Below are 23,944 nucleotides of genomic sequence, written 5' to 3' on the forward strand. Positions count from 1 at the left end.
TTGTACAAAAATTAAAGTATATATAAATATATTCATATAATTAAATAAAAAATGCCAAGTAGTACTTGAAAGTATTAATTATTCGTATCTTTCTCTCTCTCTCTCCCTCCCTCCCTCTCTCTCTCTCTCTCTCTCTCTCTCTCTCTCTCTCTCTCTCTCTCTCTCTCTCTCTCTCTCTCTCTCTCTCTCTCTCTCTCTCTCATCTGCTTTAATGCATTACTGTTAATTATACAATATCGTACATGTTATTAATATATTGTAACTGGTACTTAGTAATTATTAAAATGTTGAAAATTGTAGGACACTGATGATCTTTGATATGATAAAAAAAAAAGAACATATATATACATAACAATGTTGCTATGCATATAATATGGTAAAACATTTATTCATCCTTTACGATCTTGGCACGAATAATGTACGATGTCGCCGTTGGGATACCTTGCGAATGCGCTATAAAAAATAATATATAATGTCTTAGATTCATAATGTATGAATCTAAGTTATACAAAATAATACAAACCTCTGATTCCCAAATCTTTTTTTACATACTGGACATATATTAAACTCTGTCATGAGGACACTCTGTGACTCATAATGCATACGTTGTTCTTGTACTTGCAAATGTTCTGCATAAAGTAAGCCTTTCAAAACTTGAATTTTACGTCTCGTGTTTAAATTATTTTGAAGACTAACTTCTAGAAAACGTTTTATCCTACCGATCGGTACTGTATCTGGTAAGATTGCTAGAGCTTTTAAAGGATTTATTTTAGAAGCATGTTCTTCGAGTAAACGCAATGCCATTTCTGGATCCGGTTGTGCCTTACGTTGTATCTTTGTATTACAACCTGTGAAACATTTTTAATTACATAACGTAATCAATACGTTTATGGAACATAAGGAATAAATGGGAATTACAAAAATGATATATCTTAATTATCCGAAAATAATAACATACCAGCCATTAGAGCTCCTGCATCATCAGGTTTTAATAGTTGATTAATAAGCATTACATAAACCTCGTCTGCTCCTTCAGATTTTTTTTGTTTATCCGTTTTCTCTTCATCTTTGTAAAGCGATAATTATTATCATTAATAGCTAAATAAAGATCTTTTTTCATCAAGAACCCGTGTACTTACTATGACATCTTTCATATACGTTATTACAATATTCTATTGCACGTGGTACATCATTTAAGAGATTAATATATATCGATATAGCCTGTTGATGACGTCCAAGCCTTCCTAAAATAATCGCACGTTCTTCGAATAAACAATCAAATGGGAAATGTACTAGTATTGTCTCTGGTGTATAATACACAGATTTCTCCAAAAATTGTTGTAATTTTTGTCTGATGTGCTGGGATATCTCTTTTTCAGCGGGCGTTGCATTTTCACTCATAGAAGCTAGACTCTTCTCCTTATATTGATGTATTAAAACATTGTGAAATAATGGATTTGTATCTTCCCATACACGCACCACATGTTCCAAGTATGTTATAACTAAATCTTTGTGACAACGTAAAAGATAATCCAACACTTTAGGTCTAGGCAAATGCTCGACTTCCTAAAAATAGACAACAAATGTCAGTAGCATCTAAAGAAATTGTATAAAATAAATAATATACGGTAACATACTTGTATATCTTCCATAAAGATTCTAAGTCCTTGTTCAGGATCTTCTTCCAAAACCCAACCTGCGAATTTAAGGATTAAATCCATATGATCTTTGCCAAGATGCTGCAAATATTGAATAGTTCTTTCAGTTCCCTTTAAGCTAGAATCATTTTCTTTGGCATGTTTTTCTAATAGCTCTAAAGCCTTCCTATGTTGTCCTTTCGTTTGATATAATATAATAAGTTCTGGATATTTTTGATGCATAAGTAATGTCTTTTCAGCTTCTGCCAAGTGGCAATGATTTAATCTTAGTAACGGTGCTACTAATGCATCGGTCGTCTGTAAAATCGTAAATTTTTTATTGATTTGAAAAAAAAAAAAAAAAAAAAAAAAATTGAGTAAATATTATATTTTCTTCATACCTGTAAATAACACTTGAGTAGAGTAGTATCTATAATCTTTAACAATTGTTCAGTAGCTACAGCAGTGAGATTTTTTTCACTTTCCATTACACTTTTCTCCTTGTTATTATCCTTATCTTTTGTTTTTGTATCACTTATTAATTTGTATCTGACATCGGTCAGAAAAATTATTAAAGCGCGTAAACCTTTTTCCAAATCATGATTTGGAAGTTTTGGTAAGTTTGTCGATGAATCGCCGAGATCGTGGCTACTAGTTGATGGCGTTACTAAGTCAGGAAATAATCTGATTACCTCATAAGGATCAGTCCCAAGTTCCAAAAATAAATCCATAGCTTCTTGAAATTTTTTATTATAAAATAAATGATGCGCATATAAAGTTTGTATTTTATAGGTTTGTTTCACCTTCTCTTCTTCTATTATGTCTGATAAACTCTAAAAAAAATATATAATAAGTACTACTTTATAATACTAATTTTTAAATTCAATTAAGAAAGGACTTTGATAATGAGATAAGTACAATGTTTATACATACTGTTAATTTTAATGCTAACTGAAATTGATTTTGTTCAAGTAAAGTTCTAATTTGTTGTGTTACATCAACAGCCGTCACGCACCATACACTACTGATAGATGCTACAAAGACTTTGCCTTGTTTACATCTACATATAAGTCTAGCTTTATTTAAATCTTTTATTGTCTGAATGTGTAAGCAACCTTCCAAAGTATATACTTCTAATCTGTCGTGTACAATGCCAAGTAAGTAAGGATCATCCCATGCTAAAATAATTTGCAATAAGACAGTTCGCTTTTTCTTTTTGGACTAATCTCGTATTAAATAAAAATTTGTACCTATGACGCTTGGAGTATCTGACCATTTAATAGGATTATGTTGAATTAATTCTCCTTCTGTATCCATAACAATAGAATGAGAATCTTTTCCTAATACAAAAGAATTATCTGATAATTTAGTAACACTGGGCTCTGGTGATTTTCCAGTAGGAAATAGTTCCTTAGGTTTGCCAGTTAAATCTAAGATGGTATAAGATAAACCACGGAATCCTAATATCAGAGTTTCTCCGCACCTATATAAAAATACATTTAAAAAATATGAATGTTAAGCGCTTTTCTATAAGATGAATAAATATTAATACCATGATAATTCACGTGGTATATCTGGTACTGTTAATTCAAAATTACTACACTCCTCAAATTTCTTGCTTTTCCAATGATATAGTTGTAGTTTACGCTTTACAACAACGCATAAGCGTACAACAATATCTTTTTCATCCGTTGAACTTTTTGTTCTTTGGACATCTAAAGCGAATAACGTTGCTCCCTTTGTTTTTTGCAACTGGCAGATTAGTTGAAAATTCACTGAATTGAGATCATGAATAGAAACTATACCATCTATACAAAGAGATTACTTATAACAAAATTTCAATTTACCACAAAATAAATAATTTAAAACCAAAAATGCTACCTGTAAGTAAAATTAATAAATTATAGTCTGCTACAACAGCCATTTGACTAATACGTTTTTTGTTAAAATTTTTACTGTGGCGTAATAATTCTAATTTATGAGTTTCATCTAATTTTGAAGGAACATTATACATGAAAATTTGTCCTTCTCTTGTGCCAATCAATAAGTTATCATCTGAAATATAAAATACTAAAATCGCACAATGTTGAGATAAACTTGAAACATTATTCGTTCAGATTAGTTATATGAAAAACTATATGAAAACAATAAATAAAGAATCATTGTATATATGGAAAGGTTAATTCTTACATACCATACGCAATCATAGATTCTATTTGCACTGTTATATTCATTATAGGCATATTTTTATATGCTTCGTGCATTTTGATTGTATAAAGATATATATGTATATATACACGTATAAAATGTTTATTTCCAAATTTCTTATAGTATAAATGAATGGAACGAAGGCAAAACAAAAAGTATCACCTAAAATTAAAACAATTGAACTCTATATGAGAACACTTGTTATTCGTCATGTATTTTTACACGTATTTTAAAAAGATGCAGAAACGAACGTAGTTGCAAACGTAATAAGTTTAGTATTCCTTTCAAATTAATTTCAAACGTATAGACGATCCGTCCAAAACGTCAATCTATCAAATCTGTCAAATTAAAGCGATGACAGTGTGAAACATCTACACGTATTCTGTGACTTGATTAGATGATAAAACAAGAACTATATTGCAGTCAGATTTATTCATTTCATTGTCCACAAACTGAAATTGATTTAATTAGAATTATCTATTTAATAAGAGGACATTTTTATTTAGAGAGAATGCGATATATCTAGTAAATTTATAACGTTAATCGAATATACGTCTAGTAAATTTAAAAACATATTTGGTACTTCCATAATCCCCAGCGGTTAAAGTCCCTTGATATAATTGAAATAAGATCGAACGAAGTTATCAGAAAGTGGACAAACTTTTTTGCAAATAATTATACGAAGAAGTGTTGGACAAGAAATTTATTTTCTAATAGTAGATAATTCGCATTATCTCTTTTTTTGGAACTCTTTTTCTGTTTCAGATTAGATCATCGTGAGATTAGATTTTTATAGGGAAGTTTATGAATATAATTCGCATAATCTCTTTTTCTTTTACTCTTTTTTTATTTCATTCTAATTGTAATTAAACATTAAAGTACTTGCTATTATTTCCCATATCTGGTAATACTGCGATAGATACATAAACTAAATATAGGAAAACTTTTTAAATAATTTCTTAAAGTAACTTCTAATTTCTTTATTATTGATTTTTATTTATTTTTATATGTACTCTTATTTACGCTTCTTAGTTTATATACTATATTTTCTACTGTATTTATATTCGTCATAATATTCACATATTTCGAAATTTGAAATATACATCAACGATTTTTTTTCTATTGTTGTTACTATTATCTTTTATACATTATATTTTCTTTTCTATTTTTATTCCGGCTCAAGTCGAGCTAATGCCTGCTTAAATACGCTTTAACTGTTTGTATACGTTTGGCTAAAAACAAGAAATAAAGTTTGTACAAATATAAAACACTTTTTAATTAATTAATCTTCAGGGGAGTATAATCGTATGGTCTTCTCTTGCTTTTGTCAGATGTATTACTATTTTTACTCGTATACAAATTTCTGTCGCACATTAACTCGATCGTATATTACATGTAGGAAGGTATGATCTATTGTATATAAACTTATCCACTGATACAATAGGAGTGTAGTGTGGACAATGTTTCTTTATTATGCTTGTAGTTCATATTTTATCCAAACGTATCGCTGAAGTCGCATACGCTATAAGAGGAAGACTGCTCAGAGTGTTGACCAATCAGCAAAGAGTGATTTGCCGCTGCGATCTCATAGGACGTCGCCGTTTTAGAGGCGACCAATAGAATTCCGTTGTGGCGTTTATTGCCGCCGGCGTAGGTATATAAAGTACTGCGTGCCAGTAGTGGGGATGACTCTCCGTATTGATCTTACGCTTCTCTCTGGTTCATACCATTTCTCCACTTTTCGTACATATAGACTTTTCCTAGTCACGTCGCTCTTTATTGTACAATAATATTACATTTGACTAATTAATAAAGCTACATGAGTAATTTACTATTATTTATATATAAGGCAGATTCTCATTTTACTCCTAAATTAATTTAATTTGCAAGTACGAGTTGTCGCTTATTCATAGTTAACGTCCAAAAAATTTATAGTCGATTTATAGTTTTATTTCCATAGTTTCGATATATTTTCAATAGTCTATTGTTTTCATTTAAATACAGTATTATTAAAATTTGTTAAATAAATAGATGATTTAAGTGAAATTATAATTACGTTCGGAGAAATTACTAAACAAATCATCGAAAAGAAACCAATCAGGTTGGCCATTTTTTTCATACTGAAGTTAGGTATAAAAGTGCGATTGTTCAATTTCGAGAAAGCGATTTCGAGTTTATCGTGAAGGCATGCCTTTTCATGTTTTGATGTATTATAATTTCTTTTGGCCAAAACAGAATATGATATTGTTAAAATCTACGATCTAGTAAAACTGGTAAACATCTGATATTATTTAATATCATAACTTTATAACAATTGTACCGCGAAAGAAGGAATAAGATCGTATAAATATGTCAAAAGAAGAATATGTTCATGGAAATGGAGAGGTAGTTAATTATATAAATAAATAAATTAATAGTCTATATATTTTGTATATATTCTTACATGTCAAGTTTCATAATATTTTATTATTTGCACATATCTTTTGTAATTAATTTGTAAAATTATTAGACTTTAGATTGCGAGGAGTCACCTGCAAAACAAAAATTAAGGGGATGGTTGAATCGACATTTGCGAATTAAAATGACAGATGGTAGAGTATTAACAGGTGCATTTCTCTGTACTGATCGAGATGCTAACGTAATTTTGGGATCGTGTATAGAATTTTTATCCGAAGATCACACAGAAGCAAGAGCTCTTGGATTAGTGATGGTACCTGGTCGACATATCGTGACAATCCATTTAGATGTTTGAATGATTCTTTTTAAGATATCATGTAAATAATGCGTTATCATCTTTATTACAATAATATAGTGAACTCATATCCCATTATTTCTCTATCTTCCACATTATAGATATCATATATTTGTATGATATATAATGATATAATAATATATTCTTAGAATTTTTATTTTTATAGTAATATTGCTCCGACAAGTTGTTTATATTTTTCAAGGTTCTTTAGTTTTTATTATACATTCCTGTTGTATACAAAGATATTCTTTTTCTAATTGTTGGTTATTATATATTTCTTTTTCTACATTTTTAATCGCATCATGTACTCTTTGACTGAGGGTAGAACATAAGTTGTTCATACCATATGTGTAACATATTTCAGTAGCCGAATCAGCCATTTTACGTACATACTGCATAAAACTGATAAGTTGCTACAGAACAAAACAGTTAAAAGAACTTATGAAATATGACTATAATTACTTGCAAAGTACTTATTAAATAAATTTAAACATCTTACTGTAAGCATTTCTTTTTTATCTTGCGTTTCCCCTCTAATTTGAACTATTGCATCCCCATGATAATCAGCAAATTCATTTTCTATAGTATCTTTGTAAAGATTAATTAATTTTATTAACAATGTCCTAAAATAAAATTTTGTCCTATAATAAAATATTAATATATAATTACTTCGTATTATGCGACACGATTATCACCTGTATTCTACACTTGCAGCTTCTATGGCTGCATATGTAATGGTTAAAAGTTCAGAAGCATTATTTACTGCATTTAAAGTTGACTGCTTTATCATATAATTATATGTCAAGGTATCTACATCCGGTAACTTTAATTTATATTCTTCTGTAATTTTTGATTCTCTTTGCGACGAACAATTAACGAATAACGGACTCAAGCACTACGTACATAAAGGTATTAGTAATATAGTATATATAATACAAAATATCTAAATAATAATCATTGTAAAATAAATTATACCATAACAGGTGCTGTTTTCCTGAATAATGTTTTAAAAATTGAACAAAATGTCATCTTCGTTAAACTCATTCCGATCGTTAAATAATTTTATAACCTTTATGTATCGAAATCTTACGGTGTTCTAAGTTCTATATTTGTATACATACATACCACACACACACACACACACACACGTTTGTACTTATTCAGAAAGATTGCTGAAAACAATGAAGTTTGTTCTTCCAGTGATTTAAAATTCAAGCTTACCACCGCTTATTATTTTCTAAACAATTTGTTCCCTGAAGTTTATTTCAAAATATGCGATAAAAATAGGTGGCGTATGTTTAGAAGAATCGTAAAAGCACACGTTGTATTTCTTTTCTTGATTATTTGTTGTTTATAGTTCGAGAACTTTTTCCTGTTACCTCTAATCCTTGTTGACATGTCATTTTAGGTTAGCTTCTGTTTGTCAGAATAAAGTTCTACATCGAGTAAACAAGAACTGAAAAAAATGACATCGTGCCTAGAAAATGTACAAATTCCAACATGCGTGTGGTTCGAGGGAGTGGAGAAACGAAATGCATTAGTATCGATTTTGGCTAGTACATTGGTAAATTTAATAATTTCTAATTATTACTAGGGAGTGACATTTTTTTTTTTTTATATTCTTTTTAACATTTTTTCAACACATGATTTATTTTTTCTATCATATAATACTAATTTATTTCATATTCATTTCCTATTTCTTATCCATCAAATATTGTTGCAGTTTTTTGTAGGATGGTGGTTTATAATAGATGCTCATGCAAAGTATCCTGCAGATATGGTAACTGCTTATCATGTGTGCGGTATATTTGGTACAATATCTTTATTTATGTAAGTTTGATTATATCGATTAAGAGTAATAAAACAAAAGATCTATTATTAAAAAAAATATTTGCAAGTTATCGTTGGTAAAATTTTAATTGGATTCCTATATATATCCTATAGCATTGTGAGCAGTATTAAAAGTAAATTGTTTTTAACGCAGGGTCAACTCTGTATCAAATGCTCAAATAAGAGGAGATGATTATAATGGTGGACGTCTAGGAGTCAGAGGAGCAAGAAGTTGGTTATTTGTTGGCTTTGTTATAGGCTTTGCTGCAGTCATTGCAGCCTGCTGGATTTTATTTGCAGATTTCGTAGCTCTAAGTAAGTAATAATAGTAGAAAACAGCTTATATATACATATATATACTGGTATCTAAACTAAATATATTTTAGGTGCTCGACATTACTGGCCTGGAATAGGATTATTCTTACAAAATGTATTTATATTCTTGGGATCTATGACATATAAGTTTGGTCGAACCGAAGATCAGTATTAGCGGAGTTATTTCGATAAAATCATACAAAAGTTACATAAAGGATTGCTTTTAAATATTAATATACTTATATTTTCAAAATATGGTAGCAAATGTGGTAGTATAAATATTTCAACTTTGAACTGATTTAAATCTCATAAGTATTCATCAATTTGAATATTTAGTAGATTATAAAAATATAAGAATTAACAATTATTTGCTTTTATATAAAGTTTCGCATATAGTCGTATGATAATAATACCATTAACAACACATACATTGAAAATTGCAATCCAAAGATATTATAAAGAATACTTAAATGTGGATGCGACGATCTTAATATTTCACATAATATTTAAGTAAATATAAAAATGTTATTATTTTCTAATTATGAATAATTACATTCAAGTATACACAGTAGTGCTTACAATTACACGTAAAGAAATATCCTGATAGATCTTTGTAACCATTTTAATAATATAAAAGGTCTGTTATATAATTGTAAAATGTAAGAAGGTTTAATCACTTTCAATATTACATGTTATTTTTTACCTGCTGTACACGGTTTTCTTCAAGTTCAATAATATTTGTTAAATTGTTTGGAATTCAATCGGAATATCTGCTTTTTCTAATAAAGATCTTATTAATTTAAATTTCATTTTACATAAATAATGAATGATTTCGTAATAAATTTATAACATGAATTAATGCAGTGTAATCTAATATTTTTTTTAATCCTCTGTCCTAACGTATGCAGTGAGAGATTGAATGATCTCTTTCTTTAATGACATAAAAATCGTTTTATATATATAAATGTAAATAATCTAACTTTCTTTTCTTTTATTTTCATCGATTTGTACATTTTGATATGCAATATATGTTACAACATCTATAAATTCATAAAAAAGAAAAGTCAATTTATAAATGAGAAAAAATACCATAGTTCGTTCCTGATAGCCTTACATTTAATTTTTTGAATTTCACTCGTCATTTCTTATCGCGCCTAATCAGTTTTGATTTGACAACGCGGCCCAATAGAATATCATCCTCAAAGAGTGTCTAACCAATGATATTATGCCACACAAACACATGGCCCATGCAGGTATCGCGAAATTCGCGAGTGCGTTCTGTTTTTTGTTAGTTTAAAACGTTTGTTGTTAACTAACGTTTGTGATGTTGTCAACATTTGTGCGTTCCTAATGATATAAAGATAACATTTATTCTTTTTTGTATAAAATTTTGTTAAAAGAAAAAAAAATAGAAAGTAAGAAGATAGTTTTAACGCATAATATCTCTAGTTCGGATGCTGTTTTAGCCTGCCGGTAATCATAACCAAATTTAATAGCAAAGTAGTTATCCTCGTGCTCATACGTCGATACTTCGTGGTTACCGTTAAGAAAAATTCTTTAATAATTTTATATTTTTTATATTACGCATAGATGGAAATCGCATTTGTAAAGATGTCAGCAATAACGCTATTTGTAGTCGTAATTGCTGCTTTAATTGGTCAAAGTGAAGAAATAGCTGTCATGAGCATTGACATTGGCAGCGAATGGATGAAAGTTGCTATCGTTTCGGTACGCGAAATACATTTAATATGTTACTATTAGTTACTATAGTCATACTTAATAATTAATCCTAAGTTAATATATGTTTAAGAAATAAATTATTCAATACAATTTAAGAATTAAATTATTTAAAATCTTCATTATTTTTGTAGCCAGGTGTACCTATGGAAATAGCTCTGAATAAAGAATCGAAAAGAAAAACACCGGTTACGATAGCATTTCGAGACGGAGAACGGACATTTGGCGAAGATGCACAAGTTGTAGGACTTAGATTTCCACAAAGCTCTTTCTCTTACATATTAGATCTTTTAGGGAAGTCTATAGATAATCCGATGATTAAACTTTATTCCAAGAGATTTCCTTATCATGATATAATAGCTGATGACGAACGACAAACGATAGCATTCAAAGTCCATGAAAATATTACCCATACGCCGGAAGAATTGCTTGCACAGATGCTTCACAAAGGAAAAGAATTTGCAGAACTTTCTGCTGGACAAAAAATTAATGAAGCAGTGATCACTGTACCAGGATATTTCAATCAAGCTGAAAGAAGAGCTTTGTTACAAGCAGCTGAACTTGCAGAAATCAAAGTACTACAACTTATCAATGACTATACCGCAGTCGCTTTGAATTACGGTATATTTCGTAGAAAGGAAATTAATGATTCTATTCAATACGTAATGTTTTATGATATGGGAGCCAGCAGTACAACAGCAACAGTGGTCAGTTATCAAAATGTTAAAACAAAGGAAAAAGGATTTGTCGAAACTAATCCTCATGTTAACATATTGGGTGTAGGGTTTGATCGCACCCTTGGAGGATTAGAAATGCAGATCAGATTGCAACATTATTTGGCAAAAGAGTTTGACGCTTTAAATAAAACTCCAAATTCAATATTTAATAGTCCAAGAGCAATGGCAAAACTCTTCAAAGAAGCTGGACGCGTTAAAAATGTACTTAGTGCCAATGCCGATCATTTTGCGCAAATTGAAGGTTTGATAGACGATTATGATTTTCGATTACAAGTTACCAGAGAAACTTTGGAAAATATTTGTTCTGATTTATTTGAACGTGTGTCAAATCCTGTAAAAAATGCTCTAGAAACTTCAGGTAAATTTTCTAAATACGTGAGCGGCTATCGTAATTTGTTTTATTAAAATGTCATAAAACTAATGTTTGACTGAAACATTTTATCGACGAAGCTAATTGGTATTATATATAAAAATAGCATTGTATATTATTTTAGCTTTGACAATGGATGCAATATCTCAAGTAGTTCTGGTGGGAGCTGGTACACGTATGCCAAAAGTACAAGAAAAATTGATGGAATATGTGAAAACGGACTTATCTAAAAACATGAATACCGATGAATCTGCTGCATTAGGTGCCGTTTATAAAGCAGCAGATCTCAGTCAAGGTTTTAAAGTAACGAAATTTATAACAAAAGATGCAGTTTTGTTTCCTATTCAAATTGTATTTGATAGAAATGCCGATGGCAGAATAAAACAGGTAATAAATTAAAAGTTCATCATTTTTATCTCCATTTGTGAATATTGCAATCTAATCGTAATAATACGCACACACACACACATGCACACACATTGTCTACAGGTTAGAAGAACTCTTTTTAATAAAATGAATGCTTATCCGCAAAAAAAGATTATTACATTTAACAAACATACTGAAGATTTCGAATTTCATGTAAATTATGCTGAATTAGATCATTTACCCGTTAGTGAAATGAAGTAAGTACATACACATAATCCACATGATATGTGTTTTTCTGAATTCATTGTCGTTTAATATGTAATTCAATGGGAAATTATTATTAAAGAAAAATTTCTATTTATATGATTACAGTGCCGTCGGAAATTTGAACTTATCAACTATAAAATTAACAGGTGTGGCTGAAGCTTTAGAAAAGCATGCTAAAGAAGGAGCTGAAAGTAAAGGGATAAAAGCTCATTTCAATATGGACGAAAGTGGTTTACTTAATTTAGTAAATGTAGAATTGGTCTCAGAAAAAACAGGAACCACTGCTGAGGAAGAAGAGGGTACATTTTCAATGCTTGGTTCAACTATTAGTAAACTCTTTGCTGGTCCGTTTTAAAAACTGTACAAAAAATGATGATACGAACGTCCAAAACGTCCTTAAACTTTTTAACATTTTTATCCTTATTTCGCAGGTTCTGATAATAAAGAGAGAATTGAAAAAACTGAAGAATCAACAAAAGAAGATATTAAGCCAGTACACGAAGAGCACGAATATTCAGATCCTCCTTCCAAAGAAACAGAAGACAAATCTCAGAGTAAAAATCAGACCAAGTTAAACGAAGAGAAGGCAGGAAACAAGACAGAGAAATCCGAGAAAGAAAAGAAATCTATTACTGTAACTATAAAAGAACCTATTAACGCAGAAGAGATCAAATTAGGTTCAAAGACGTTAGACGAAAAGAAATTTTCGAAATCGATTGAAAAGTAAATATCATTCAAACAAAATATTTCTATGATTGAATTTAATATTAATAAAGTATATTTACACACGCGGAGTATTTCACAGATTATAGAACAATGGTACTTGTTTTTACAGGATTCATTACCTTGATCAACATGATCGAGAAAAAACACGGCGCGAGACAGCTTTAAATAATCTTGAATCATTTGTGATTGATGCACAGCAAAAATTAGAAATGGAGGATTATGCTGCAGCAGCGACTTCTGGAGAAACAGAGAAAATATTAAAAGCGTGTACAGAAATTTCTGAATGGCTATATGAAGATGGATTTGATGCAACTGCAGAAATATATGAAGAAAAATTAATGACATTACAAAAGTTGACAAACGACGTATACGAAAGAGTTTATGAACATAAAGAACGGCCAGAAGTGCTGAAAGGAATGGTGTCTATGTTAAACGGAAGTACAATATTTTTGCAGAATATGCGTAACTTAAGTCTAACTAATGACATATTTACGCAAATAGAGATTGAAACATTGGAAAAAGTGATCAACGAAACAAAGGTATGTATAATCACAACAATATATTCTTCATACTTTGTGAATTATTTTACGAGTTTATATGTAATTTTTTTTATTTATCTAGGAATATTACGATACAATCGTAAAATCATTTGCTGAAACACCTTTGTACGAATCGGTAAAATACAAAGTTCGCGATATTGCAAACAAAATGGCACTACTCGATAGAGAAGTTAAATATCTTGTAAATAAAGCAAAAATCTGGAGACCAAAACCAGAAACAACGAATCACACGGAAAATAAATCTGATCAGGCAATAAATGCAACACAATTACCAGATGTGGAACCAACGTCTGTTCCGGATATTGATATTCAATCAGAACAGTCAAATACGGAAGACGTAACAGAGGATACGTTAATTTTGCCAGAAAATGATAATACGAAAACGAATAATGAACGAGATCAAGAGGAAATACATCAAGAACTTTAAAATATAATTTATTTTCAATGTGTGAAATTTCATTAATGATCGGGTACATATCGATCAACAACTTAGGCAAATCACCACTGTGTAGGACAATTTTACGAATGTATTTAACAAATCAAATACGAATATCTACTGCGGCATCTATATAAATTAATTTGAAAATATTTTCGATTCAATTATCTAGAAGTTTTTATAACAAATTGTAATTATCATATTATCATTATATTATCATGAAGCGCAATCAAGTGCAGCATTGTCAAGCACAAAAAGACTACACTATTACTAAACATCTTTTGTCAAGTGCCAAGTTTAAGTTGGCTTTAAAGCTAATTTATATTCTATTTCTTTCTAATTAATTTAATAATAATCATTTTATTAAATATTTAAAAAAAATGACAAATGGCTGCAAGTTCAACAATTTATTGCATTTGTTTTCTAATTATAAAGCAAATACGATAAAACGATTTATAAAAAAAAATGTTAAATAAAATGTTCTAATGGTGTGTGTGTGTGGGCCGTCGTCTCATGCAGGTAACTATTAATTGGTTCTATCGTATATATACGAATACACACATAAGTGTTTGTGTGCGATGTGTGTATATATGTACATACACACATTATATATATATATATATAATAGAGAGAGAGAGAGAGACGTAATGCTCCAAGGTATTAATTTGTGATATGAGATGACATGTATGTGCATTATTTAAGAAATAATTTTGTACGTAACTTATCTTCTACAATACAATAGCATTTCGATGAATTATGGCACAAGAATGTTTTCAAAGAATGTTTGAACAAAAAAGAAATGAATTAAAAATTTATTACCGATCTTAGTAAGTTTTATATTGCATAATATTATACTTTCAAAAAAATGAAAATTTTATTAATTACCAATATATCACTCTATCTTTAGGGTATGTTATCCGTTATACTCGTATAATGAATCCCTACAATTTTGAAACAACTTTGAAAAGACTTTACTTATAAATATTTTAACTATAAATGAATATGATGTGTAAACAGCTTATTAAAAGTTATTTAATATCTTATTATGAGAAACGTTTACTATTTTAATGGATACATATGTAGTTTTAAATATTGATTATATTATTTATTAACTTATGCAAATAAAACTGAAAATATATAAAATTGGAATGAAACGGGAAATATACATAAAAAAATTTTTAACGATTTTATTTTTCTATCTTTAACACATGTAATCTTTATTGTAATTATTCGTATCGATTGAAATATCTTCATAGGCCTGGTAATGACAAATCGATCCTGTTGACCTAATTACGGCATCAGAAATCATTTATAAATTACGGTTCTATGAAAATTCTTTTATGGAAAAATTATTTTCAAATTTGATTTATTTCACCACTGCAATTTGGACAACAACTAATATTAGATGGCTCTCGTGGAATAAAAATTTGACCCCCGATAGCAAAAGCTGCGCCCATGACTGCGCTACAAGCAGCATCTTGTCTTCCTGACATAAGTAGATTTGGACTCATAAGTAACTGTAAACATAAGTGTTTTAATTCATTTTAAAAAGATGTTTACAATTTGTTAATTAGTCGAGATCATTCTTAAAAACTAACTTGCTCTGCATTTTTTTCTGCTAATGTTTGCATTTCCAAACCAGTTATATTAATATCTTTGTTTGATATTGTATTCAACATGCCACTTAATAATTGAACTTTTAAAATTTCTGCTAATTGACAACAGCCCTGTGCCAAATCTATGACATTTGTACTTGGCAATGCATGACGTTTGTATGACGCTGCTCGAACAGGATCGAAACTCTCTAAGAGAATACTAAGAGTTCTAAAGTAAAATATAATAATGTTAGTATAAATACATGCGGTATTCAATGACAGATATTATATACATTTAAATATAGATACCTATATGTTTTAAGAGACGCATCGCGTATATTTTTACGCTCTTCCAATAATCTTTTTATAGATTCTTGAAGATCGGTCGTTCTTTGACGAAGGGCAGCCTTCCATCTTGCAAGTTCCTCTACCATTAAACTATTACAACAATTAATTTAGTCGCTGGTATTTCTTGTCTGGATACTTTTTTAGTGCGATTATTGTTAATTTAATTTTAATTACCTACTAGCTAAAAATTTACTCCTCCAAACTTCACATTGCCCCGCTAACCACTCTGTTTGCTCTTGATGAGTACTAAGATGTTGAGCAGAATTTAAAAGTGCTCGAGCAAGTTGTAACTTATCTTCAGTAAGTAAATGTACTTTAGTTTCAAGATCTTCGCCTACAGCTGCTACTAGCAGATTCTTTAATTCGCCATTTACCTATATAATAATATATATAAACGATACATTAAGACAATTAAAACAAATTATGACTTTAAAGCATCTTATTGTTATACCTGTGCTTGGAATTTTAATTGGTTTTCTAATTGACTATTCTCTTCTTTAAGCTTTTGTATTTCAGTTTCATAGATTTTCTTTTCCTTATTCCAATTAGATTCTTCCTTTTCACCTTTTTCATTACTTCTTTCTTTCTCAATATTTACATCATTAATCTTCAATTTAGCAACGTCCGTAGCTGCTACATTAATACTCGTATCCCACTTGGAATGTTTTTTATTTTTTTTCTCAACCGGAACGATAGGATTAACTGCTGCTTTGTATGGTTCGTAAGGTACAAATTTGGGTTCTTTTGTTTTTAAGGAATTTAAAATTTGTCTTTTACCCTTTGTGATGTTTTTTGGAATAAGATTTACGATAGTACCGGTAGGAGTAACTGGAGGCGTTAATACAGATTGCTTTAAATTCTTTGGGTAGTAAATAAGACTATCATTAAGACGACACTTAGATTGCTTGACCTCATTTTCAATCATAACTACATTTTCCATTCCATCTCCTTGCGTACGTCCGATGCAATCCATTATTTGGACATCTTAAAATGTAAAATTATTATTAAATTTTTAAAGCTTCGCATAGGCACACCTAAAAGAATCATAAAAATACTTTCTAACCTTTTGCTTTCAATTGACAGTTGCTTTTGTGATTCTCCGCGATACCAGCCATATTTATCAATTCACAAATTTTATAAATATCACAACTTTGTAAATAATCTTAATTATTAATCACCTGTTAAAAATTAATAACCGCATACTCATCACGCACGATTCCTCTTAGTTCAGATAGTTGGATATTGATGCGTCGACGATAATATCGCAAACAATGCGAGGAACGAGATATATAAATCATCGATATATCGAAATGTTATCAATGATCGCATTTTAAATTTATGCGTGTACAGCAAATCAACGTCGGATTAAAATATTTTTTATAAAATTAAACGTTGAATATAAACGTTATATATACACACACATATTTATAATCGTATAAATATGAAAAAAATAAAGGAAGAAGATGATAAAAGTCAAAAGTCTAAAAGTAAAAAACGCCTTAAAAAAGTATGAAAGTTAAGAGAGTTGATGCATTTATATCATATATTATACCTATTACGAAGTAAAGTGTATTAACGTCAATTTAAGGTGAATATTCCAAAACGGCTTAATTACAAAAATTATCTGGAACACCTGCAGAAAATGAAAAATATTGTTCCGAAAACAGATAGCAAACCTCCTAAATTTAACGTAGAAGTATATTTTAAGCCACGTCGTTTAGAAGTCGACGCCAGAAGAGTCAGGGAACTGGATAAAGAAAATATGAATTTGTTAAAATCTTTAAACATTATCACTAGATTAGGAGTAATTATTTAGCTCTCTTTTCTGGAAATAATAATAAAGTGATATAAGATTTTGCTGAAAGAACATCTGATTGCAGGGTGTTGTTGATTGCTGGCAAAAGAAATATACATATAAAAGTAAATTTGAAACCCAACATTTAGAAAATAAAAAAATTATGAAAGAAAATGATGCATTGCTTAAAAAAATAAATCAGGTATCTAGTCAATATACTGCAGCAGATTTTATAAAAGATTGGAAACATTTGAGAGCAAGATTAGATGTTGAAAAAAAAAGGTATATTGAAAATAAGCTTGAAATGTTTAATATTGTACGTAATAAATCATTGAAAAATATATATGCGTACACACACACACACACACATACACATATTTTTATACTTTTAAAATAGGAAAACCGAAAAATTAAAAAGGACTGTTGTAACGCCAGGTATGAAGAAGGACTATTGTATGCTCTATGATGCAGCACTATTTCATACTTTAGATCAATCAGTTAGAAGTAGGTGCTTTTTAGAGATCAAAGATCAAGAAAATAAACAAATTTTGGGAACCATTGTGATCGAACTCTATATCGATATCGTACCTAAAACGTGTGCGAATTTTGAAGCTTTCTGTCGTGGAACAAATGGATTATCTTACAAGTAAAATAAACGTAGAAATGTTATTTTTTTAATCTATTTTATAATTGTGATGTAATGCCTGTATATAGAAATACTCCAATTCATCGTATTGTTCCGGGATATTGGTGTCAGGGTGGAGATGTAGTGAAATTTAATGGCCTTGGTGGTACATCCATATATGGAGATAGTTTCAAGGACGAAAATTTCAATTTGCGTCATGCTGGTCCTGGTGTACTTTCTATGTATAAAACCAATGATATGAAAGAAAATAATTCTAAATTTAATCTAACATTTAAAACATTGAAAACAATGGATGGTAGAAGAGTAGTATTTGGAAAAGTTGTATCCAATCTTTCTGTAATCTATAAGGTAGTAAAATATAATCTCAAACTTTGTGTTGCAGTAAATTATATTAATTTTTATCGTTAGATTGAAGAATATGGCACAAAATCTGGCAAGCCAATAAAATCTATTATCATATCAAATTGTGGAGTTCTATCATCAAAAAGCAATATCCATAAATAATAAAAATGGTCTAGTGGTACGTCAATATTTATCCTTTAATAATTAGTATAACATATCTCAATATATAACAAATTTTATCTGTGGTTTCATAAGGCACCTTAATGCAAAGATTACATATTAAAGATAGGAAAACATTAAAAAAATGTTAAGAAAATATTAAGATCATCTTTTCTTTTTCCATCTGATATAAAATATTAAGCTGGTATCCTTTTGGGATTGGAATCGTACATTCGTCGCATACGCTTCTTTAGTTCCTGGGGGAATTTATCGTAACATTTCTTGCATGCGGGTTTTAAATCAAATTCAAAGAATTTTGTTTTTTGATTCATCTTCTGATCACAAAACGCGCATGCAAAGTGATGAACACACCATGCCTTATTTAAGGCTGTAAAAACTGAAAACATATTACAGATACGATTATAGATTTTAACATTTCTTATTATAATTTATAATGTTTCAATTCAAGTGTCTAATTATTAACAAATGTTATACTTACCATCACCAGAAATTACTTGGTTGCATACAAAACAAAGATTTCCGAAAAGTTGATGATAATGTGTTTCACAATATGCAAGACCTTTTTTCTCATAATGACGATGTCCAAGGAACGGCTTCTCACATTTTGCACATACAAAATGTTCTACGTGCCAATGTTTTCCTAATGCAGTTACAACGCGTTCTTCTATAGGCCGATGACAAGCACCGCAAATAGGAATACCCATTTTATCATGGCATCTCAAACAATATAATTCATTCTGAAAATGATAACGTATAAGTGTTAATATAATATTTATATATATATATATATATATATATATATACATACATATACGTTATTAGAATATTAAAAATCTTTATTTATTATTTTACCATTTCATTGGCAGCATAACCTGGCCTAGAACGAACTTCTCTTGCGTCTGAATTAAGTTCTATTCCACATGCCGTGCAATTAAAATGATACGGGTGGTAAACTTCACCACGAAAACGCAATGGTTTATCATCGATAACGCCACTATTTAAAAAATGAACCATACATTAATATCTATTTTTAAAATCACAATATAAAAAATAAATAAATAGAAGCCATACTGGCATTGATGACAAATATGCTTTCCAAGAGCACCAGCTTTTACGCGAGCATTACAGGTATGGCAAAGAGCTCTGCCTTGGCATTTGATAAAACCTGCATCTGCTAATTCTCCATTACATTCTTCACACCGAAAACATCCTGGATGCCAATTTGCATTCATTGCCTTTATTACTCTACCAATGACAAATTCTCCTAAACAGATATAAATCGTTATACCGTATCTAAAGAAATTCTATAAATTTAAGAATTTTCCGAGATAAAGCATGAAAGAAAATATATACCACATTTGCCGCAGCAAGGTGCAAATAAAACATGAAAGTCATGCTCGCAATACTTGTAGCCTTCGAATTCATAAAAAATTCCATCTGGAAATGGTCGAAAACATTGTGCACATCTATAATATATGAATAGAAAAAATTAATATCGTCGTTATAACAATGATGTTGTCGATTATACATCTTTTTCATTATATATTTAACTAACACGAAACACTGAGGATGCCATAATTCACCATGAGAATTAACTATCTTTTCGTGTGCCACAAAGCCCTCTCGGCATCGAGAACAGAACATATGATCCAACGACATTCCTGTAACGCTATAAACAAATATCGTTTACTTACAGTCATTATATTGTTCAAAATAATAGATAAATTATTTACAAATTGAAAGAAAAGTTGATTCAAGAGAGTTTTATGATGAAAATACCTGCTTGATCAAGTGGATGAAGTAAACATTTAATGGTCACCAGTCTATAAATTTGTTCAAAAAAATTACACTAATGCTTACCCCGGCATATTTTAATGATGACAGTTAATTATAGTTCAGTGCAATTTATCAATCAGTTCTTTAGTTTCATGCACGCTTAACTAAAGATAATATCACACGACTTTGATAACTGTCAATGCAAGTTTATTAAAAGCAACGTACTACGTAAGAATAATGACATCACCTGTCAGTCACCATATACACTGCCCGATCAGATATATTTATCGACAAGAGTATTTATAAAGCTTACATTTATGAAATTGAGTATATACCTATATACCTAAAGATGATGTTTACGTCATGCATCCACCTTCTCCATATCCATCCTTTTTTCGAGTGGGATAGTGACCAATCAAATTGTAGAAATATGATTGTGCCCTTATACGAGGAAGGGCGTAACACTACGTTAATGTAATCCTTTCAATATAATGCACTAAAATAACTACTCATTTGGTTACATTAAAATCAATACGTTATATTTGATAAACGATCGATTAGACACGTTCGAAATCTGTATTCATAATTTCGTTCTTAATTAAATTTTTCGGTCGATGTAAGCAGCGCCATTTTAATATTTTTCATAAAGAATCTAACCAATCGCCGTTTCAATTACCAACGATGCTACCTTACTCTTAATGAGAATATCAGTACAGAAATATGATAAAAATACTAAAGTAGAAATTTCTAATGAATTAACTACAAAAGTCCGTATCAATATATGTTTAAAACTGGACAATGTATTCGGCACAGAAATGTATCAAGAGAAATACTAAATTTAAATATTACAAATATTCATTAGGACAATTGGGTGTTTGCATTCGTCTTTTTTCAAGCAGACATCGGTGTTTAAATTTCAGATGAAAGTTTTAAGAATATAATAAAAACTAACAGAAATATTCTAAATTACGATTTTATTTCGAAGGGGAGGAAAATTTTCATAGGTAAATAAAATTGGTATTCTTTTCGGACATAAATATCTCAATTTATAAAGGTGGTTTTGAAATAACACATTTACGAGAAATAATGATAACGATGTTTTACCACATCCCGGAAAGAATTGATGAATAACTCGGCTCTTTCTCCGACGTCATATTTTTATTGAAATATATTATTTTACTTGTACACCATTTATTTCACTATCTTGGTCAACGATTGCGTTTCCGCAAACATCGTATTTCCGTATTGCTTGTATTTATTCGTAAGTAAATAAGATATTATACCAGATCCTAAAGCGTCGGAAATAATATTTATAGTTGTCCTGAATCGATCCCTATGAGATATAGCATGGAAATAAAAATATTAATTCTTGAAATAATTTATGCAATCTAAATATGCTTGTACTTATACTTACACGAAACAATCAATAGCAATAATTAATGCGATATCATCAACTGGGACTCCAATAGAATTTAGTACCATTATTAACATCACGTAGCCACCGCTGGGCAATCCAGCTGCACCAATGCACGAGATAGTGCATGTAATACTTAGAAAATAATGATTTTTAAATATATCTTTTTTATTACGATTTTATTTATGTTTCACGCGTGTACGCAGCCACACTAACCTGATGGTTATTATTTTAAATAATGAAAAATTTAATCCTCGCATCTGGATAATAAATATTGCTCCAACAGTTTCATATAATGCTATTCCATCCATATTGATAGTAGCACCTATCGGTACAACAAATTTCAGCACTTTGGGATCTATACCGACTTCTTCTAAGCACTTTATCGTCACTGGGACAGTAGCTGTACTAAATGTTATTGTGTAATTCGTATTTAATAAGTACATACATAGTACGACACAAATATTATATACCTCGATGATGTTCCAAATGCTGTTGCAAAGGCGGGACCTAGTTTCATTATAATTTTGTACGGAGATCTACGTGTAAGTAGAAAATATAGTATTGGTAATATTAAAAATCCTTGTAATATCAGACCGATAAAAACGGTTAATATATAAGCACCTAATTGTTTAAATATTAAACTAAAATCTGTCATTTCTAAAATTCTACCAGGAATAAGAAAAAATATTCCAATTGGTGCGATCCTGCGATAAAAAATAGCTTAGATATTAATGTAGCTTGATATAAAGCATAGTATCAATGAAATAAATTCATTCTGTACATAATTATCCAATTCATAATATTCATCATCACTTGAGAAAATGAATCTATAACATTTAACAGAGGCCTATTTTTTTCACCCAACTTGCCAGCTGCTAAACCTAATAGCAAGCTGAAAAATACCAAACCAATTACATCGGTGCCTGGTATATCTCGATGCGTTATAGCCCATTCGTCTATCGGTACTGCAACGTATATAATTTTTTAATATATCAAAGTTTAAATACCTAATTATAATTGTTATAGAGACATGCTGCATATAAATATACCTTTGGTCGTATTTTCTGGTCCCTTCAAAACTGTTTGATACTGCATAAAACATGCTTTAATTAAATTGTCTGATATTAAATTACTGAAACATGATTTTATAAGAAAGGCATGCGATATAACAGTAGAGAATTAATTTTTATATTTATAATTTTTATAAATTGACAATAAGTACCGTAATAAGTCCAAAAGCGTATCAATTGTCATAAAATGTTTAGTTGCCAAATCCGATGTAAGGTTTTTATTGTTAAGTAATTTACCTGGCCTTATACTTTGCGTCAATATAACACTTAGAATTATTCCTATCGAGGTTGTCATGGAATAATAGCACAGTGCCATTAATCCAATAGGACCTATAAGTCCATTCGCGTAACAAATGAATTTTATGTATTTGATCAAATTAAGTATTTACCTCTTACTCTGATATTTACCTGACTTGCTTAAATTGCAAGTTGCACTTATAACACTAGATACTACCAATGGTAGTATTATACTATTTGTTAAACTCATGAATATTTCTCCAGGAAATTTTATATACATTATCTTTCGTTGGGACCACGGCTGTGGAGTACAATATTTTAAAACTAATCCAAATATAATACCACCGCTTACACCAAGAAATGTAGCAATTATTAGTTTATGCTTCATAACGTGTAACGAGTTTCACTCGAAAGGAAGTTAAATCTATTATTTCATATGATGTGATGAATTAATATCATGCGAGCATATATGTTTCTGCAATGATAACACCTAAAGAGAAAACGTGAGATGAATTGACAAGTGTGTACAAGAATATAGAGCTCTTATCTGATAAGTGATCTATATATGGTAACATCTTTTATGATGTAAATTAATCA

At 29.8% G+C, this 23,944-nt stretch overlaps 9 protein-coding genes across 19 annotated transcripts; 4 read left to right on the forward strand and 5 right to left on the reverse strand.

Annotated features, from left to right (window-relative positions):
- Window positions 1–225: 225 nt before the first annotated feature.
- LOC122627805 (vam6/Vps39-like protein) lies at window positions 226–4,407 on the reverse strand. The gene is made up of 12 exons (XM_043809356.1): window positions 4,097–4,407; window positions 3,832–4,007; window positions 3,519–3,692; window positions 3,190–3,445; window positions 2,888–3,120; window positions 2,571–2,815; window positions 2,039–2,470; window positions 1,638–1,955; window positions 1,140–1,566; window positions 959–1,066; window positions 524–848; window positions 226–453 (listed from the first exon to the last, which is right to left on the reverse strand). The coding sequence occupies exons 2-12, from the start codon at window positions 3,899–3,901 to the stop codon at window positions 390–392; spliced, it is 2,652 nt and encodes an 883-aa protein (XP_043665291.1). The 5' UTR covers window positions 3,902–4,007; window positions 4,097–4,407; the 3' UTR covers window positions 226–389.
- Window positions 4,408–5,832: 1,425 nt separating this feature from the next.
- LOC122627874 (N-alpha-acetyltransferase 38, NatC auxiliary subunit) lies at window positions 5,833–6,675 on the forward strand. Its single transcript, XM_043809487.1, has 2 exons — window positions 5,833–6,230; window positions 6,355–6,675. The coding sequence occupies exons 1-2, from the start codon at window positions 6,195–6,197 to the stop codon at window positions 6,595–6,597; spliced, it is 279 nt and encodes a 92-aa protein (XP_043665422.1). The 5' UTR covers window positions 5,833–6,194; the 3' UTR covers window positions 6,598–6,675.
- Window positions 6,676–6,765: 90 nt separating this feature from the next.
- LOC122627864 lies at window positions 6,766–7,732 on the reverse strand. Its single transcript, XM_043809470.1, has 4 exons — window positions 7,573–7,732; window positions 7,293–7,492; window positions 7,097–7,220; window positions 6,766–7,010 (listed from the first exon to the last, which is right to left on the reverse strand). Exons 1-4 carry the CDS (start codon window positions 7,639–7,641, stop codon window positions 6,795–6,797), a joined length of 609 nt encoding a protein of 202 aa, XP_043665405.1. The 5' UTR covers window positions 7,642–7,732; the 3' UTR covers window positions 6,766–6,794.
- Window positions 7,368–9,608, forward strand: LOC122627869 (transmembrane protein 50A). 4 transcript variants are annotated; one of them, XM_043809479.1, is made up of 5 exons: window positions 7,368–7,506; window positions 8,006–8,161; window positions 8,321–8,427; window positions 8,582–8,742; window positions 8,814–9,608. In XM_043809479.1, the coding sequence occupies exons 2-5, from the start codon at window positions 8,063–8,065 to the stop codon at window positions 8,915–8,917; spliced, it is 471 nt and encodes a 156-aa protein (XP_043665414.1). In that variant the 5' UTR covers window positions 7,368–7,506; window positions 8,006–8,062; the 3' UTR covers window positions 8,918–9,608. The 4 variants fall into 4 exon arrangements, with proteins under 4 accessions (XP_043665414.1, XP_043665412.1, XP_043665410.1 ...); XM_043809477.1 differs by lacking the exon at window positions 7,368–7,506 and adding an exon at window positions 7,753–7,884; XM_043809475.1 differs by lacking the exon at window positions 7,368–7,506 and adding an exon at window positions 7,778–7,918.
- A 366-nt stretch (window positions 9,609–9,974) lies between these two features.
- Window positions 9,975–14,695, forward strand: LOC122627799 (hypoxia up-regulated protein 1). Of its 2 annotated transcripts, none has more exons than XM_043809346.1 (9): window positions 9,975–10,242; window positions 10,333–10,470; window positions 10,614–11,574; window positions 11,711–11,973; window positions 12,076–12,209; window positions 12,325–12,563; window positions 12,651–12,942; window positions 13,055–13,484; window positions 13,567–14,695. In XM_043809346.1, the coding sequence occupies exons 2-9, from the start codon at window positions 10,333–10,335 to the stop codon at window positions 13,930–13,932; spliced, it is 2,823 nt and encodes a 940-aa protein (XP_043665281.1). In that variant the 5' UTR covers window positions 9,975–10,242; the 3' UTR covers window positions 13,933–14,695. The 2 variants fall into 2 exon arrangements, with proteins under 2 accessions (XP_043665281.1, XP_043665280.1); XM_043809345.1 differs by having other exon boundaries at window positions 9,975–10,215.
- Window positions 14,696–15,114: 419 nt separating this feature from the next.
- On the reverse strand, window positions 15,115–17,304 carry LOC122627825 (golgin-45). 2 transcript variants are annotated; one of them, XM_043809404.1, is made up of 7 exons: window positions 16,948–17,304; window positions 16,662–16,868; window positions 16,336–16,589; window positions 16,059–16,258; window positions 15,846–15,974; window positions 15,540–15,765; window positions 15,115–15,458 (listed from the first exon to the last, which is right to left on the reverse strand). In XM_043809404.1, exons 1-7 carry the CDS (start codon window positions 16,997–16,999, stop codon window positions 15,297–15,299), a joined length of 1,230 nt encoding a protein of 409 aa, XP_043665339.1. In that variant the 5' UTR covers window positions 17,000–17,304; the 3' UTR covers window positions 15,115–15,296. The 2 variants fall into 2 exon arrangements, with proteins under 2 accessions (XP_043665339.1, XP_043665338.1); XM_043809403.1 differs by having other exon boundaries at window positions 16,336–16,868; window positions 16,948–17,301.
- A 47-nt stretch (window positions 17,305–17,351) lies between these two features.
- Window positions 17,352–18,848, forward strand: LOC122627872 (peptidyl-prolyl cis-trans isomerase A-like). The gene is made up of 3 exons (XM_043809482.1): window positions 17,352–17,961; window positions 18,077–18,673; window positions 18,734–18,848. Exons 2-3 carry the CDS (start codon window positions 18,380–18,382, stop codon window positions 18,827–18,829), a joined length of 390 nt encoding a protein of 129 aa, XP_043665417.1. The 5' UTR covers window positions 17,352–17,961; window positions 18,077–18,379; the 3' UTR covers window positions 18,830–18,848.
- On the reverse strand, window positions 18,841–21,249 carry LOC122627843 (LIM and senescent cell antigen-like-containing domain protein 1). Of its 5 annotated transcripts, none has more exons than XM_043809434.1 (7): window positions 20,967–21,249; window positions 20,403–20,516; window positions 20,201–20,313; window positions 19,919–20,111; window positions 19,700–19,841; window positions 19,326–19,584; window positions 18,841–19,223 (listed from the first exon to the last, which is right to left on the reverse strand). In XM_043809434.1, the coding sequence occupies exons 1-7, from the start codon at window positions 20,990–20,992 to the stop codon at window positions 19,024–19,026; spliced, it is 1,047 nt and encodes a 348-aa protein (XP_043665369.1). In that variant the 5' UTR covers window positions 20,993–21,249; the 3' UTR covers window positions 18,841–19,023. The 5 variants fall into 5 exon arrangements, with proteins under 5 accessions (XP_043665369.1, XP_043665373.1, XP_043665371.1 ...); XM_043809438.1 differs by having other exon boundaries at window positions 20,959–21,249; XM_043809436.1 differs by lacking the exon at window positions 20,967–21,249 and adding an exon at window positions 20,708–20,952.
- A 513-nt stretch (window positions 21,250–21,762) lies between these two features.
- Window positions 21,763–23,942, reverse strand: LOC122627822 (excitatory amino acid transporter 3-like). Of its 2 annotated transcripts, none has more exons than XM_043809395.1 (8): window positions 23,519–23,942; window positions 23,263–23,440; window positions 23,090–23,172; window positions 22,822–23,005; window positions 22,511–22,744; window positions 22,254–22,445; window positions 22,038–22,172; window positions 21,763–21,956 (listed from the first exon to the last, which is right to left on the reverse strand). In XM_043809395.1, the coding sequence occupies exons 1-8, from the start codon at window positions 23,733–23,735 to the stop codon at window positions 21,815–21,817; spliced, it is 1,365 nt and encodes a 454-aa protein (XP_043665330.1). In that variant the 5' UTR covers window positions 23,736–23,942; the 3' UTR covers window positions 21,763–21,814. The 2 variants fall into 2 exon arrangements, with proteins under 2 accessions (XP_043665330.1, XP_043665332.1); XM_043809397.1 differs by having other exon boundaries at window positions 22,038–22,140; window positions 23,519–23,841.
- Window positions 23,943–23,944: the final 2 nt, after the last annotated feature.

The sequence above is a fragment of the Vespula pensylvanica genome, chromosome 3 (assembly GCF_014466175.1).
Source record: "Vespula pensylvanica isolate Volc-1 chromosome 3, ASM1446617v1, whole genome shotgun sequence".
Classification (NCBI taxonomy): Eukaryota; Metazoa; Arthropoda; class Insecta; order Hymenoptera; family Vespidae; genus Vespula; species Vespula pensylvanica.